This window comes from Leptonychotes weddellii, chromosome 4 (assembly GCF_054177405.1).
Source record: "Leptonychotes weddellii isolate Sample4059 chromosome 4, ASM5417740v2, whole genome shotgun sequence".
Classification (NCBI taxonomy): Eukaryota; Metazoa; Chordata; class Mammalia; order Carnivora; family Phocidae; genus Leptonychotes; species Leptonychotes weddellii.
The window spans coordinates 130691987-130708524 of NC_138372.1; the positions used below are offsets into that span (position 1 = coordinate 130691987).

At 37.4% G+C, this 16538-nt stretch overlaps 1 protein-coding gene across 1 annotated transcript in view; it reads left to right on the plus strand.

Annotated features, from left to right (window-relative positions):
* Positions 1-16538, plus strand: part of LRRC69 (leucine rich repeat containing 69) — a 71832-nt gene that overhangs the window by 9759 nt on the left and 45535 nt on the right. The window contains exons 4-5 of the mRNA XM_081817129.1: positions 5669-5864; positions 9298-9369. Coding sequence (XP_081673255.1) covers positions 5669-5864; positions 9298-9369 — 268 coding nt within the window. The remainder of the gene's footprint in view (positions 1-5668; positions 5865-9297; positions 9370-16538) is intronic.

Consider the following 16538-nt stretch of genomic DNA (forward strand, 5'->3'; position numbering starts at 1 on the left):
AGAAGGGGAAGATCTGGCAAACTAGGTCATATCTTTGTGCAGCTAGCCTTACGACTTTGGTCAAGTAATTTAACTGCACCTTAGCTTTCTTGTCTCTAAAGGAAAAATTTTGAGTAGATGTACTTCAGAACCTTTTCAGCTGTAATATATTATGATTTCACAGTTTATTAAGCTTAGATCTGATTTGAGTATTAAGTATAATAGTCACAGAACTGTATAAATCTATAGTGACATGTTAGAAGATGATATGAAATGAAATCTTTCACTGAAAAATGTAGGATTGCAAAATATGTAAGTCTACACTATTCTATAGATAATTCCGGATTGTCTGTATTCTGGCTTTGTCCTATATGTAGGCTGATTGGTCACTTCCTCAAGCTGGATTCCATTTTCTGATGTTGGTAAAATTTCTTTACCTTCCCATACCTTAGTGTCTTCAGCTGCAGCATGAGGACAATAATAGTGCTATTCATAGTGTTGTTTTGACAGTTAAATAGGCAAATTCGTCAAAAATATTTAGGATTGAGCCTGGGACATATTAAGTGCTCAGTGGATGTTAGCTATTCTTATTATGGGTTGTTATTTTTATTCTTCTTTTTGTTCCTCCCTTTTTAGAGATGAAAGATTGACTTACTGGTGAATTTGGGAAAAGCATTGAGAGTACATGGCTCAGTGTCTTCTTTTTACTCTGCCTTTGAGTAAGCAGCTTCCTTAGCAGGAAAGGCTGTGACTGGGTGGGTATGTTTGATTCAGGGGAAGTTTGGTAGGGAGCCTGAGAATGTTCGTGTCAGCTCTATACTGATGTGTGATTCCCTTCTTTCCGAATTCCATATCTTATTTCTTCATTTGTTTAGCATCTGGGAGGGGGAGAGTTCTGTTTGTTGGCTTACTTAAACTACAGAGTATTGGTTCATGGATTTGGAGTCAAACCTGGACAGGAGAGAGTTTTGCCCCTAAACAACTCTGTCTTGGGCAGGGCTGCACAGCCACAGAAGGAAAAGGAGAATGTGGGCATCCTGGGGACAGAATCTCTCTGAAAGAAAGGGAGAAAGGAAGGGACTAAGCCAGTGGGCTCAGTTCTTTCTCCAAATTCGCCACTCAGTGAAGTTATTCTTCAGCCTACTGGAGAGGAAGGGGGGCAGGGAGAAGCTGCAAGTGTGCTTCCTGTAGTTTTCTCTTGGAAGAGTGAAAGTTCTCCCTGCTCCTGGAAATGGAAACAATGACACATACTTGTTTTCCCTTCTGCTCTTTAGTCAACCAATGAATGATGGCTATTTACAGTAGCCTCTGAGCTCAGCTTTATGCCTTGGAATAAGGACAAAATGAAAAACCAACTGCCATAGTAGTAATTCAGAGTAGAATCAATTAGAGTCGTGATTATAACAGTGGTTAGTGAAGAAAATTTCTTGTCCTTTTTTTCACAGGACCTACTCCACACACTTTCACTCTCTTTTAATGCTGGGTTGTCCAGTTTTGACCCTATATCCTCTCTGCAAATGACTTTGCTCCTTATTTTACCAAGAAATTTGGCTCCCTCATTCCCTTCTTTTCAGCCTCTTTATCTTGCCTTAAGTAGACCTTAAGACAAAGTCTACTTCTTGCCTTTTCTCTCTTGCTCCCTCATTCTCTTTTATAGTCAAATTTCTCTAAACTGTCATCTGTCTATTGCTTTTGTTTTCTACTTAACCCCTTAAAATTATCTTTTTTCCCGCTTCATTCTACTTTATATTATTTTTAAAGACCATTAGTATCCTTTGGGCAATCGAATCTAATGGCCTTTTCTCTGCTGAATACAAATTACACAAAAATCATGAGTGTTCCATTCATTGAGTTTTGACCAATGTACACACAGCAATAAAGTATTGAACGTTTCCTTCAATCCACAAATTTCCTCATGTACACTTCCTGAATTCTTACCTCTCATAAGCAACGATTATTCTATTTCTACCTCTACAAATTAGTTTTACTTGTCCTAGAACTAAATAAATGGAATCATACAGTCTGTATTCTTTTGTGTCTACTGCTGAGCATAAATTTTTTTTTGAGATTCACCTTATTGTTGCATTTGTCAGCAATTCGTTGTCTTTTGTTTATCCCCAGTAGCATTTCATTGCATGAATTATGCCACAAGTTATTTTTGCCTGTTCATGGACGTTTGGATTATTTCCCATTTGGGGCTATTATGAATTAAGCTATTATAAATATTCTTGTAGAAATCTTTTTGTGGACATATGTTTAATTTATTTTTCATTTCTTTTTTTTTTTTTAAGATTTTATTTATTTATTTGACAGAGAGAGACACAGCGAGAGAGGGAACACAAGCAGGGGGAGTGAGAGAGGGAGAAGCAGGCTTCCCGCGGAGTAGGAAGCCCAATGCGGGGCTTGATCCCAGGACCCTGGGATCATGACCTGAGCTGAAGGCAGTCGCTTAACGACTGAGCCACCCAGGCGCCCCTATTTTTCATTTCAATTCCTAGGAGTAGAGTTGTAGAGTCATTGAGTAGGATTATAGGCGTATGTTAATTTATTAAGAACTGCCAATAGTTTTGCAAAGTGGTTGTACCATTTTACATTCCAGCAGTTTTTAAAATGTTAACCACTGCAGTAGATATGAAGTCATATCTCTTGGTAGTTTTAGTTTGCATTTCCCTAATGTCTAATGACAGTTGAGCACCTTTTCATGTTCTCATTCCCTATTTTTATGTCTTCTTTTGTGAAGTGTTTGTATCAAGTACTTTTTCATTGAAAAAAATTTGTGTTTTTTTTTTCTTTCTTAGCATTGAGTTGTAAGAGTTCCTTATCCTTTCTGGATACAGGTGTTTTGATAAGTGTATGTATTGCAGATATCTCTTCTAGTATGTGGCTTGCCTTTTATTTTCTTAACAGTACCTTTAGATGAACTGAAGTTTTTAACTTTGATGAAGGCCAATTTATAAATATTTTTATTTTAAGATTAGGGCTTTCTGTGGCCTTTTAAGGAAATATTTCCTTACCCCAAAGTTATCAAGATATTATCCTATATTTTCTTCTACAGTGTTTATAGTTTTAGTTTTTATATTTAGGTCTATGATTCATCTCAAATTAATGCTTGTGCATAGTGTGGGGTTATAGTCAAAGTTCACTTTTTTCCCACATTATCCTATATTTTCTTCTACAAACTTTATAGTTTTAGTTTTTATATTTAGGTCTATGAGTCATCACAAATTAATGTCTGTGTGTGATGTCGGGTAATGGTCAAAGTTTATTTTTCCACATATGTTTATCCAGTTGTTCTAGCACCATTTGTTGAAAGACTGTCTTTTCTTAATTGAGTTACCTTGACACTCCCAAAATCAAATGACCATTTATATGTCTATTTGGACTCTCCCTTCTATTGCATTGATCTATTTTTCTATAATTTCCCTAAATACTATCTTAATTACTGTAGCTGTACTGTAAGCTTTGAAATCAGTTAATACTAGTCCTTTGACTGTATTTTTTATTATAGTTTTGGTCACACTAGGTACTTTGAATATCCATGTAAATTTTAAAATTGATTTGTCAATTTTTACACAAAGAAACTTTAAGATTTTTATTTGGGAGAGCGCCTAGGTGGTGCTGTCAGTTGAGGGTCCAACTCTTCGTTTCAGCTCAGGTTGTAATCCCAGGGTCGTGAGATTGAGTCCAGTATGGGGCTCTGTGCTTAGCGCAGAGTCTGCTTCAGACTCCCTCTCCCTCTCCCCACTGTGCGCTCTCTCTCTCTCTCAAATAAATAAATAAATCTTTAAAAAAGATTTTTATTTGCGCTAAGTTGAACTGTAGATCAATTTGTGGAGAAGTGGCATCCTAGCAATGTTGTTTCTTTTTATATGTGGACAAGATATAACCCTACTTTTATTTAGAGCTCCTTTAAATTTTCTCAGTCATAATTGACAGTTTTCAGTATAGAGTTCTCTCCTATCCTTTGTTAAATGTTTTCCTATTTTATGGTGGATTTTTTTTTATGTTACTGTAAATGGAGTTTTTAGAGCTTTTCTTTTCCAATTTTTATGGCTGTAGTTTAGACGTGCAATAGATTTTTTAAATAGCGACTTTGTAGTCTATGACCCTGCTTTTGGTTCTAGTAGGGTTGTTTGTATTACCTCTCTTTAACATTTAAAGTGTTGACCATCTCTTTAATTTTGAAATTCTCTCCTCCCATACCTTTAAAGATTCCTTGTTAACCTGGTTCATCTCCTGTTTCTCTATTCATGCCTTTTCTAGGTGCCTTTTTTTGTTTTTGTTTTTTTTTGTCAGATGTTCACATTCCTCAAGAATCTTTCCCACTTGCTGCTTCTCTCTCTTCTCCTGCCCTTTTTGTTGTTCTTCCTGTCAATCTCATCTGTTCACATGGCTTTTCTTGTCAGGTTTGTAGTCTTCCCCCAGTCCCCTTCACCTGCTCTGACCACTTTCCTTCCTCCAGGTCCCCCTTTTTAATGGTCTAAGAAACATCACCTCATTCTGTTATTACTTTAATCTCAAAACATTGGACCTTGAGATTATTATATATTTTCATTCTTTGCTTTGCAAACAGACACATCTGCATTTGAATCTTGACAGTGTTATCTACTAGATGGATAATTTGGGCTGGTTGTTTACTGCCTCTCGTCCTTTATTTTCCTCATTTCTAAATTAAGGGTAACAATTCCAGCCTTAGGGTTGTGCTGATGATATAGTTTAATGCACAGGTACATAGTTGATGCTGAACATTACTAATTTCTTTTGCTTCTTTATTCAAAATATTAATATTTTTCTCAGCTTACTATGTTGCCTCTGTTGCCCTGGTTTTACAAGTTCCGTTATTCAAAGCCAAGTTCAAATGTTTATTCTTCCAAAATGCTTATGATATACCTTACTACTATACCTGCAATTAGAAACTCAGATTTCCTTAATCCCTTTCTCCCTGTCTGATGGCATTTCCTATCTTCATTTTATGGCTCTAATATCTCCTTCTAGACCATGATATCCATAAGGGCAGAATTTGTGACTGATTCATCTTTGTATCTTCCGTAGCAACTAAGTAGTTCTCACATCTGTTTGGTGCAGGATATTTAACCTATATCTATACCTCTATCCATTTATATCCATGTATATATGTATATGTATATTTGTGCATGTCTATGTCCTCCTTTGTCTTCTGGCTTCTTTTTTATTATAGCCAATGTATACATACAAAAAGTGAAAATAAGTTTTCTCTCTCTTAAATTGAGGTTTTGATTACCTAAAATTCTTTTTTTTTTAAATTTTATTTATTTATTTGACAGAGAGAGACACAGCGAGAGAGGGAACACAAGCAGGGGGAGTGGGAGAGGGAGAAGCAGGCTTCCCGAGGAGCAGGGAGCCTGATGCAGGGCTCGATCCCAGGACCCCAGGATCACGACCTGAGCCAAAGGCAGATGCTTAACGACTGAGCCACCCAGGCGCCCCTACCTAAAATTCTTTTGACATAAGCTATCTGATTATAAAATATCTTTAAAAGTTAAATTATAGTAAAGATTTTTTTATGCTCAAAGTATTTGTATTAGTTGTGAACCCATGACTAAAGTAAGGCTCAGATGAGCTACAAAAAAATGAATTGACACATGGCTTCTGAAAAGTACAATGGGCTTTCTTATTCTCATGAATTTCATTCATATGCTTTATTTTTTAGATTAAAAAGTCTTGTATATTTGAGTATAAATCATAACCAGCTAGCCAGCATTCCTAAAGAACTTTGTTTTCTTAAGAATCTTTCTGAACTTCAACTTAACTACAATCAGCTCATTTGCATACCTGAGGAGATTAAGTTTTTGAAGAAGCTCCAGAAGCTTCTTCTGGTCAGGAACAACATTGAAGTTTTGCCAGAGGTAAGGAAAACATGGAACCAAATTTTCTTGGGGAAGAACTCATTATGACACAATGGGGAGTGGTTATGGAATAGGTTTGGACATCTGAGTACAAGCCATCGTTTGCTTTCCCTCTGATTAGGCATAGTCAGTTCCCAAAGCCCTATCACAAAAGAGGGTTATAACTTGGATTATTCCACATAGCTAAGGATGCCAGATTTAGTAAATAAGGATACACGATGCTCACTTAAACTTGAATTTCAGATAAGTAAGGAATAATTTTTTAGTATATGTGTGTTCCAAATATTGCATGGGACATACTTATACTAAAAAAAAAAAATTGTTGTTTGAAATGTAAATTTAAGGGAACCTCTTGTATTTTATCTGGCAACCTATGTATGGCATAAATTGTAAGTACATTTTGGTTTTGGAATATGTGCTATATGTCTTCCATTTTTCCTACATATCTACTCTCCATCTTTTTACAACATGTTCTGTGCCTGGAAAACTGACCTGCATGGGCATCAGTAAGCTCCTTTGTCCTCTGGCTAATAGGATGTGAAAGGGCAGGAGGAGAGTGAGTACCAGATGGTATTCCCCTGGTACCATTCCTGATAGGATGTTGTAAGTTGCGTGCATGGCAGACCATAAGGAATATTAGGTGATCCTCATATGGACCATTACTACCTCCCCTTGGTTCTTAAGGCCCATGGCAGTAAAGAACTCCCTGCTGTTGCCAGCTTTTGGGAATGTTGTGGGAACCTTGCCAAACTTTTATAAATGGTGGCTTTATTAAACTCTCCTCAAATTTCCCAGTTTGAGAGTACTGTTTCCTGCTAGGAACTTGTCACTGGGTTTACCTTCCTTCCCTATGCAAATTAAAGTTAATTTGATAGGAGGGAATGCATGTCATGCAGTAAATTGAGGAATACAAAAAGTAGATCAATTCCTGCTGTTTCATTTTTCTCTCAAGAGGATATTCCCTTTAAAAATTCTGGGAGCCTGGGTGGCTCAGTTGGTTAAGAGTCTGCCTTCAGCTCAGGTCATGATCCCAGGGAGCTGGGATTGAGCCCCACATCCGGCTCCCTGCTCAGCGGGGAGCCTGCTTCTCCCTCTGCCTCTGCCCCTCCCTCTCGCTCTCTCTGCCTCTCATGAATAAATAAAGAAAATCTTATAAAATAAAAATAAATAAATAAAAATTCTGTGCACACTGTAATGTGATATGTGAAAATATAGCAAGTTGTAGGCTGTAAAAATATTTCAAAAATTTTATTCTTCAATTCCTTAAAAAATCCTAATTTCTGTAAATGAGTAAGAACAGTTCTCAAAATTACAAACTAAATCTATTAAAAGTGTAATACATTTATTTGAGGGAAAAACAGTAACAGTAGTACCACGATCATTGTAATGAAGCATTATATTATTTAGTGTTCCTAACAACTCTGTGATGTTGCTCTTCTTATTTACCCATTTTATTTTATTTTTTAAAGATTTTGTTTACTTGAGAGAGAGGGAGAGCGAGTGAGAGCACAAGCATGGGGGAGGAGCAGAGGGAGAGGGAGAAAAACAGACTCCCCGCTGAGCAGGGAGCCTGATGCAGGGCTCAGTCCCAGGACCCTGGGATCATGACCTGAGCCAAAGGCAGACATTTAACCAACTGAGCCACCCAGTGCCCCTACCCATTTAAAATAAGGAAATGAGAGGTTATATGACTTGAACACAGTTTGCAAAGGTCAGAAAAGGGGCTTAAATCCTGTCTGTCTGACTTAAAAGTCTGTACTTCGAACAGTACTCTTCCTACAATTTTTTTTTTTTAAATCATGAAGAGTTTGGACTTTAAAAAATTTAAATGCTACTAAGTACAGTCCTGAATTATTATGTAAAGAATGCCTATGATCATATGTCCTTGTACATTTAATATGATTCAGTCTACCATTGTTCTTTTTGGTCTGCATTATAAATGGTAAGGCATTATAGGAAATACTCATTTGTCTTGATAATGAACAAATTATGAATCATTTTCTGGTACATTATATTTTAAATAATTTTTAAATTTATTTCTATATTTTTAATTTTTTAGAAGATTTTGTTTATTTACTTAGAAGAGAGAGCATGAGCATGAGGTGGGGGGGCAGAGGGAGAGAGAGAGGGAGAGAGAATCTCAGGCAGACCCCACGCTGAGCGTGGAACTTGACGCCGGGCTCCACGTGGATCTTGATCCCAGGATCCTGAGATCATGATCGGAGCCAAAATCAAGAGTTGGATACTTAACCAGACTGAGCCACCCAGGGGTCCCTGGTACATTATAAATTATGTGTAGGCCTGCACATGGGTGTGAATGTATATGCCCATTCAGTCACACTGGGCATGTAGATAGAGACATTAACAGATTTTACTTTATTTTTATAAGGAAAGGATTGCGTTAGCACAGTGCTAAGCAAAAGGTAGATGTGAAATAAATGCCTTTGGAATTGTTGATAGACCTTTTACATCTGTTTTCTGTTTCTCAAAAATTCTTTTTTTTTTTTTTTTTTTAGATTTTATTTATTTGACAGAGGGAGAGACACAGTGAGAGAGGGAACACAAGCAAGGGGAGTGGGAGAGGGAGAAGCAGGCTTTCCGCTGAGCAGGGAGCCCGATGCGGGGCTCGATCCCAAGACCCTGGGACCATGACCTGAGCCGAAGGCAGACGCTTAACGACTGAGCCACCCAGGCGCCCCTCTCAAAAGTTCTTTGTATTTTAATTTTAGTAATGTCTATTAAGTTCTCACTATAAGGCCCTTCAGTAAGCACTTTCTTTTTTTTAAAAAAGATTTTATTTATTTATTTGAGAGAGAGAGAATGAGAGAGAGCAAGCACATGAGAGGGGGGAGGGTCAGAGGGAGAAGCAGACTCCCTGCCGAGCAGGGAGCCCGATGCGGGACTCGATCCGGAGACTCCAGGATCATGACCTGAGCCGAAGGCAGACGCTTAACGACTGAGCCACCCAGGCGCCCCTCTCAAAAGTTCTTTGTATTTTAATTTTAGTAATGTCTATTAAGTTCTCACTATAAGGCCCTTCAGTAAGCACTTTCTGATTAGTAACTTATTTAATCCATTCATCAGCCATATCAAAGTAAGGGCTTCCATTACCATTTTCGTTTTACAAATGGGGAAACTGAAGTGCAAAGAGATTAGGAAATTTGTCCATAGTTACATAGTGTCAGACGTCAGATCTGAACCTACAAATAGCCTAACTTTTGGCCACCATGTTATGTTGCCCTGGAGTAGTCAGAGGAAATGGGGACCACAGAGAATCTGGCACCCAAGGACATAGGGATCTTAGGAGGTACTGAAGCATTGATCAGGTAATTAGGAAAGATGGTCAATCCCATCAAGTTTGAAGTTGGAAGAAATATTTATGATTCTACATATTAGGTTTTTAAAAATCTTTCTCTTTTGTTTTCTGACACAGGGACTTTGTGATCTTATAAAACTAAGAATCCTAGACATAGCTGGAAATTTTATTCAGACATTTCCATCAGGAGTAAGTAGAGTCTACCTCTATTATAAATGAAATATAACTTTGTTTATGCTATTGAGATTCGAAAAATATGAGCAGTTGTAAAACCTTGTAGTAATTGGAACCTTGTATTATACAAATGACTCAAAGATTTTCTTTGTTCTAGAATTTCAAAACCTGTTCTCTCCCATTCCTTCCCATGTGTTCTCTGCCTGCTTAGATTGTTTGAACTAAGTGAACTCTGATTGCTATCATAAGTATTTTAAATGTTTTTTATTTTATACTGCTTTGGTCACCTCAGACTTTTTGAAAAGGCTTTCCAGAGCATACATTTTTATCCCTTGTAATTAATCCAAGGTGACACTTTTGTTAGTTGTTTTTGAACCATGAACAATGAAAAACACACTTTTTTCCATTTGGGAATGAATTTTGACTTTACTGTATTTCAAAAAACTGAGGAACAGTTGGTCTTGGCAATGTTTGACTTTTGAGAAAGAAACGGCAGTTTTTCATACTGCATTTTTATGCCCGAGCAAGCGTAGTTCCACATTCAGGGTAATAATTAGATGCTCATCAATCCAGAAGGTATTCAACAAATAGTTTCTGATCTGTTAAATACTTTTGCTGATAGATCGACTTCAAACTGAAATTTCAGTCCTTTTTACCCTTAGAAAAATTTTTTGCACTCAAGGCGACTCAAATATGAAAAATGAGTGTAAAGTCTGTTTTAGAAAAAAATGTAGTTTAATTGTGTTAAAATATATGTAACATAAAATTTACCATTTTCACTATTTGTAAGTGTGTAGCTCTACAGCACTAGGTAGATATTCAGAGTGCTGCACAGCCATCGCCAACTGTCTACAGAAGTGTTTTGTCTTCTCCAACTAAAACTTTGTTCCCCTTAAACACTGTCTTCCCATTCCCTTCCCCCCCCCGACCCCTTGCAGCCGCCGTTGTACTTTCTGTCTCTACAAATTTGACAACTCTGGGCACCTCATTTAGGTACAATATACCTCATAGAAACATACGATAATTTGTCCTTTTGTGACCGCATTTCATTTAACATAATGTCTTCAAAGATCATCTGTGTTATAGCCTGCGTCAGAATTTCCCTCCTTCCTAAAGGCTGAATAATACCCTGTTGTACGTATCTGTTACACTTTGTTTATCCATTCATCTGTCAGTGGACACTTGGGTTGCTTCCACCTTTCGGCTATAGAGAATCATGCTACTATGAACATGGGTTGTATAACTGTATCTTTGAGTTTCTGTTTTCATTTCTTTGGGGTATATACCTAGAAGTGGAATTGCTGAGTCATATGGTAATGTTTACTTCTTTTGAAAAGTTTTTATTTAAATTCCAGTTCGTTAACATACAGCGTAACATTCATTTCAGGTGTGCAGTATAGTGATTCAGCATCTCCATACAACAAGTGCTCCTCACAACAAATGCACTGTGTAGGAATTGCCAGATTATCCTCCAAAAATACACAGTTTTGAATGTTTAATGATTGGATGTTGTTAATATAGACCTGGTAAAGGTGATCAGGTCTTATCATCCTGCAAGTCTTAGCTCACCTCTCTCTGCCCTGTGATGCCTTCCAGGTTTTCCAAAGCAGTCTTCTGGTGCCACCATTTCTGTGGGACCGTTAGAGTTTATACCACGTAGGAGAGTAATTCTTTTCAAGTCTGTCTTGCAGGTAGACGGTAAGCTAAGTAAACTACTGAGTTTTTTAGTTCCCTCGAAACAATTATTTTTAAATTTTTTAAAAAATCTTTTAAGCAGCGATCTTTCTCCAGCTCCTCTTTCCCTCAAGAGCCCAGTTATTTTTCAAATTGCAGTCATTTGAAGAAAAATTTGACCTGACAAAAGTGAGAAAAAGTTTTAATGGTGATCACCAGGGGGCATCATGACATTTGCCTTTGATGTGAAGGTTATAACAAAATATCTATAAAACATTAGCAGACTTAACAGAAAACTTCACATTTCTGTAAGACTTGTGATCGGAATCCTCCATTAGTCTAACTGCCTGAACTATCATGACTGTACTTTTCAGATTGAGAAATGGCACTAAAGGTTATATTTCTAAAGCAGTACTTTGCAATTATTTAGTAATTAGCAGATTTGCAAAGCAATTTTGCATGTTATTAAATATTTATAACAGTTTGATTTTGAATAGCCCATTGAAGAAGACCAATCTGGTATTATTATTCCTGTTTAGCACTGAGGCTCCAGAGAAGTAATTTACTTAACAGCAGCTGCCCTTAGACTTGAGAGGGCATCAGAGTCCCTGGATGACTTGTGAATTGGCAGAGGGCTGGCCCATACCTGTAGAGTTTCTGATTCAGTAGGTTGGGGAGCTCGAGAATTTGCATTCCTGTTAAGTTCTCAGGTGATACTGATGCTGCAAGTCTGGGGACCACACCTGGAGCACCCTGGGCCGGAAATGTAGAGCAGTGATAGAGTTTGGATTTGCACTCAAGATTTTTGGCTGCAAGGCCAGGGCTCTTCTCATATTAGAACTCTGCCTCTGATTAAAAAAAAAAAAAAAAGTACTGAGCAACAAATTCTTTGTCTTAGGAATGACAGGCAGGGGCAGTCTCTGTTATGCTATACAAATAAATGAGACCTTTCTTTCATCTCACAGGGAGTTTGGGTTCTGAGAACTTCCCTGTGTCTTCACTAAAACGATACTCAAGGAACATTCCTTGAACAAATACAATACCTGTATGCTCTGGAAAATACTTTACACAGAAACCAGGATTTTGGTATGTGAACACAAGGAATGCCTGTAAAGTTGGAAGCTAAGTTTTATATGTTGCTCCTCTTCAGCCACCCTGTGGATGCACTTGGTGAATGTATACCACTGACACAACTTCTTAAACATTTATCAGCCAATCTAAACACTGAAGAGATTTTTAACATATGACTTTAAACACTAAACTTTATTTTGGGGAAAGTTTGGTCAAATCCGTCATCATGTAACTTGTAATAGTCTCTAAGTTTTGTCTTTAAAAAGTTTCCCATTTGCATTAGGTGGTTGTATTTGGAAGTGGGGCTCAGGTCTAGGTAAACTATTCACAAGGACACATATAAATATGATAACTTATGGGAAAGTGCTTTGCTGAGGGTAGACATAGAGGAAATATGCTTTAAAAGATGTAAACCATAGCCAACCCTTTGTTTTCCGCAATTGCTGTTTGCTTTCAGTTTCAAATTCATGATATTAATATTCATTTGAAGCCGTGGCCTCCATAAGGAGGTTCTGTGTCAGAGTTAAGAATCTTGAGTATTTGTATATGCCTAAGATCTGCAGGCATATAGTGTTTTCATAAGAAAAAATACAAGGAGAAAAAGCCCCATGCAGTGGTGTTGTCATGAGAAAAATATGTTTGGACTATTTATGGGAAGGATAATAGTTATAGCACCTATTCCGTTTTATCAGTGCCCCCCCTTTTTTCCTTCAAGAATTCTTCAGAGTCATCATAAATCAAATTGAGAACAGTGCAAACACTTTCCCCTTTCACAGTATGAGAAACACAGGAGAAAAAAATGTAAGTAACTTTCCCAGAAACACAAATCATTTGAATGGCAAAGAGACTATTTGAATCCACTGTTCCCAAACAAAAATTAAATATGCCTAAGTTAGCAATTTACCAGTTGTGTGACCTTGAACACATAACTCAATCACTTTATGTTTCATTTTTTTCCCTGTGGAAATTGGGGATATTAATAACACTTATAACATTGTTGGGAAAGGGTCTGACACAACAGTTGGTGTTCAGCAAATATAGAATGAATAAATGATTAAATGAGATTATATGTATAAAACTGTTCCTAGTGTTTGGCCCATGGTAGATAGTAAATGTTATTTTCTTTTTATTTTAAAGTTTGGTCTGAGCTACCTGCCACTGAATCCATCCCAAATGCAGGACACTTTCGCATGCTTTTAAACACATGAGAGCACCTGAATGATTTTAACTTGCCAAAAGCAGGATAAACACTGATCTGTAGGTGAAGGTGTACGGCGGGGTGGGGGGGAGGGTACAGTCTTATAGTACTTTACTACGCTTTCTGTTCTCCATGTGCTTTTTGCCTGAACAGGTTCCAAGTTATTTTCCTCTGCAGACCCATTTACAGTCTTCTGGCCTACCTTGGTTAAGCAATAAAACAGAACCAACAAACAATTTCCCTGAAGGGGGTCCTTCTTTCCCTGGATCTTCACCAGTGATTCTGTTTATTTCTGTCTCATCCTTTCGCCCTGTGGCTCACTTGCTCACTTGTTTTCTGATTGTCACACTGGATTCCTCTGAAAATAGGACCCCTCGTTACTGAACTCCCTTTACTGAAATTGTTGCCTACTACTTATCCTGATGTCCTTTCTTCCCTTGAATACCTTTAGTTTAAAATGGTTTCTCTATTTGTAGCTGATGCTGATTGATTTTGATCCATGCCAGTCTAAGCATATCTTTGTTGTCCTGCATCTAGCATGGCACAGACTCTGGCTTAGTGTCACTTCAGCCTCATAGTTGTCTAATCCATAAAGCCTGAATATTTCACAGATGCTCCCAGTGCCTTTTGTTTTACTTTTCTGTGCTTAATTCAAAGTCCAAGTGAAGAAAGGCATTTTATTTTTGAATGACTCTCATCATTTACAAATGAGGTCACCTGCCTTCAATAGAATGATTTCTGTATATGAGCAAGTACATACAAATATGTGCACTACACATAGGGAGGCCATTTAGCTTTGGATGGAGAGAAATAGTACTGTGAAACTGACCAAACACATGGAGAATGGTTATATAAAATTTCAAAATGTCCATGATCAAAAATGTGCTTGAGTGATCAAAAGTGCGGTGCAATCGTGGGAAAGGAATTGCCTGGGAAAATGAAATTGTGATGTTTGTCTTGTATCAAAACTTCTGTCCAGAAACTCTGTTGCAAGATGTTTAGGAATTAGCCTAAAAGTTTAAAACTGATGTGCAGGGAAGTGGCCATGAAGCTGTGTTCAAGGACATCTCCAAATGTCTCTACCATCTAGTGATTTGGTTTGAAGTATCCACTTTGCTCAGTAGCGCATGAGAAATTCCATTTGTCTACCTCATCCCCTTTGCTTTTCTGCCTCTTGAACAGCAAAATTAGAGATCCACGTTGTTCTTATTCCTGTATCTATAGTTTATTTTCTGTCTCTGTTGAATATCGAGGAAAACTGTACCCTATCCTTGAAGCTCATTAAATCCTCTCTAAAATTTGACCTTAATTTGAAAATAGTATATTTTCTTTGGTTGTCGGTGCTGCCTTCAGTGGCTCAGTTTATTAGGCGATATACATTTAAAACAACATTCAGTGACCTTTAAAAAAAAATGGGATACAAGCCAATGCTTGCCGAATGAAAACCCCTTGTGGCCTCTGTGGTTTTATGTAAGTGATGTAAGCTTAGCTAATAGAGAATCAGTGAGTTCCAAAACTTGACTAAATGCCATGCCTGTCACTGCTTTTACGAGAATGAGATCATGTTTTCTGCTGTTTCTTATATGGGGGAAGGCAGGGAGGAGAGTGTCGAATTATATGTGATTGCTTCTTTCACCCTTCGAATTCTAAAATTTCACGAGACAGACTTTTTGAAATGAAAAGCATAGAGAAAATTCATAAAATATTACCCTGGATGCAGTGACGGTTTTGTTAAAACTCTAGCTCAAAAATTGAGGGCTCCGTTAAGTTACAGGTGTAACTGATATTCCCTGCTTAGCTAAAGTAAATCATCTGAGTTCTGCCTTTTTACTTCTCTATGTGCTCTTCTCAGAATTAGGGATGGGCTGGTCCCGAATGACTGACTGTAACTGCTCCGAAGTACCCTGTTCCACATGGTGTGATGGGTGGTGAACAGTGTTTAACTGTCGCTCGTTACTCTTGGAAGTTTTATTGTTCTAGCCAAGTGGCTAAAGAGTGATTGAGGTGACAGAGGGGATGCTTTTATTTTCAAAATGTAGACTCCGAAATTTAAGTAACACACACTTCACTTGTTGAGAGAAAAGGGAGCATAGGGGTATTTGCTCATAGAGTCGAGTCAGGGCTATTGTTTTTTTCTGCTGTGTGATAAAAGCTGAGTTTAAATGATTTCAAAATGAGGGCCAGTGTTTTTCAAGGGGTAAACCTAATAAAAAAAAGAAAAATTTTAAAGAGAGACTTGGACTGAAATTCAGTAATGTAGTTCTTAGGCAGCCTATTTAAGCATTGATTTTGATTTAGATGGTGAGTTTTTTCTACCGCACACCCCTACCCCCAAATGTAAGCTCTATGAAAGCAGGGATTTTTGTCTTTTTTCACTGATGTATTCCCAACTCCTAGAACAGTGTGTCTTGCAAACTAGGCACCCAATAAATGCTTGCTAAATGAACAGATGGGTGGATGGGTGGATTGGGTGGATATGGACTTTACCTAACAAACAAACATAACGGCTTTGTTCTGCTAGAAAAATCAAAACACTGATTGGTGAGAATGAGTAACGAAGAAGTTGGTTTAAGGCAGTAATTTCCAACCAGAGAAGATTTGCCCTTCAGCGACATTTGGCAGTATCTGGAGACATTTTTGGCTGTCACAACTGAGGAATTGTGGTGGTACTGTTAGCATATAGTGGGTAGAGGCTAGAGATCCTGCTAAATGTTCTATTATGTGCAGGACAGTCCCCTGTAACAAAGTATTATCTGGTCTAAAATGTCAATGTCTTGGTTTAGAAACCCTGGTTTTAAAGATTTACTGTTTATTCCTCTGTGTTTTCCAGATCTTAATCCTTATAAAATATATCCTTATCAAACAGATTTGAGAGTGTGTAAGAATCGGCATTGGTGCTTGTTAAAATTTTGATGTCTTGGCTTCATGCTTATGTATTCTGAATTATGTATGCTTTTTGCTTTAAAGTTGAATTTTCTTATATTAATGTGGCTTTATCAGCTACATTTATTTTGATTCATGTTTGCAGGATACATCTATTTTAATTCTTTGCTTTCAACCTTTCTATATCCTTAGGTTTTGGATATATTTCTTATAAATAGCATATGACTCTTCATTTTAAGAAGTTCAGTGTGATAACCTTTGTCTTTAAATTGCAGCATTTAGTTCATCTAAATTTAATGTAGCTGCTGATTTATTTTGGGCTAGCTCAGTATCTTCCTGTATATTTGTAATCTGTTCC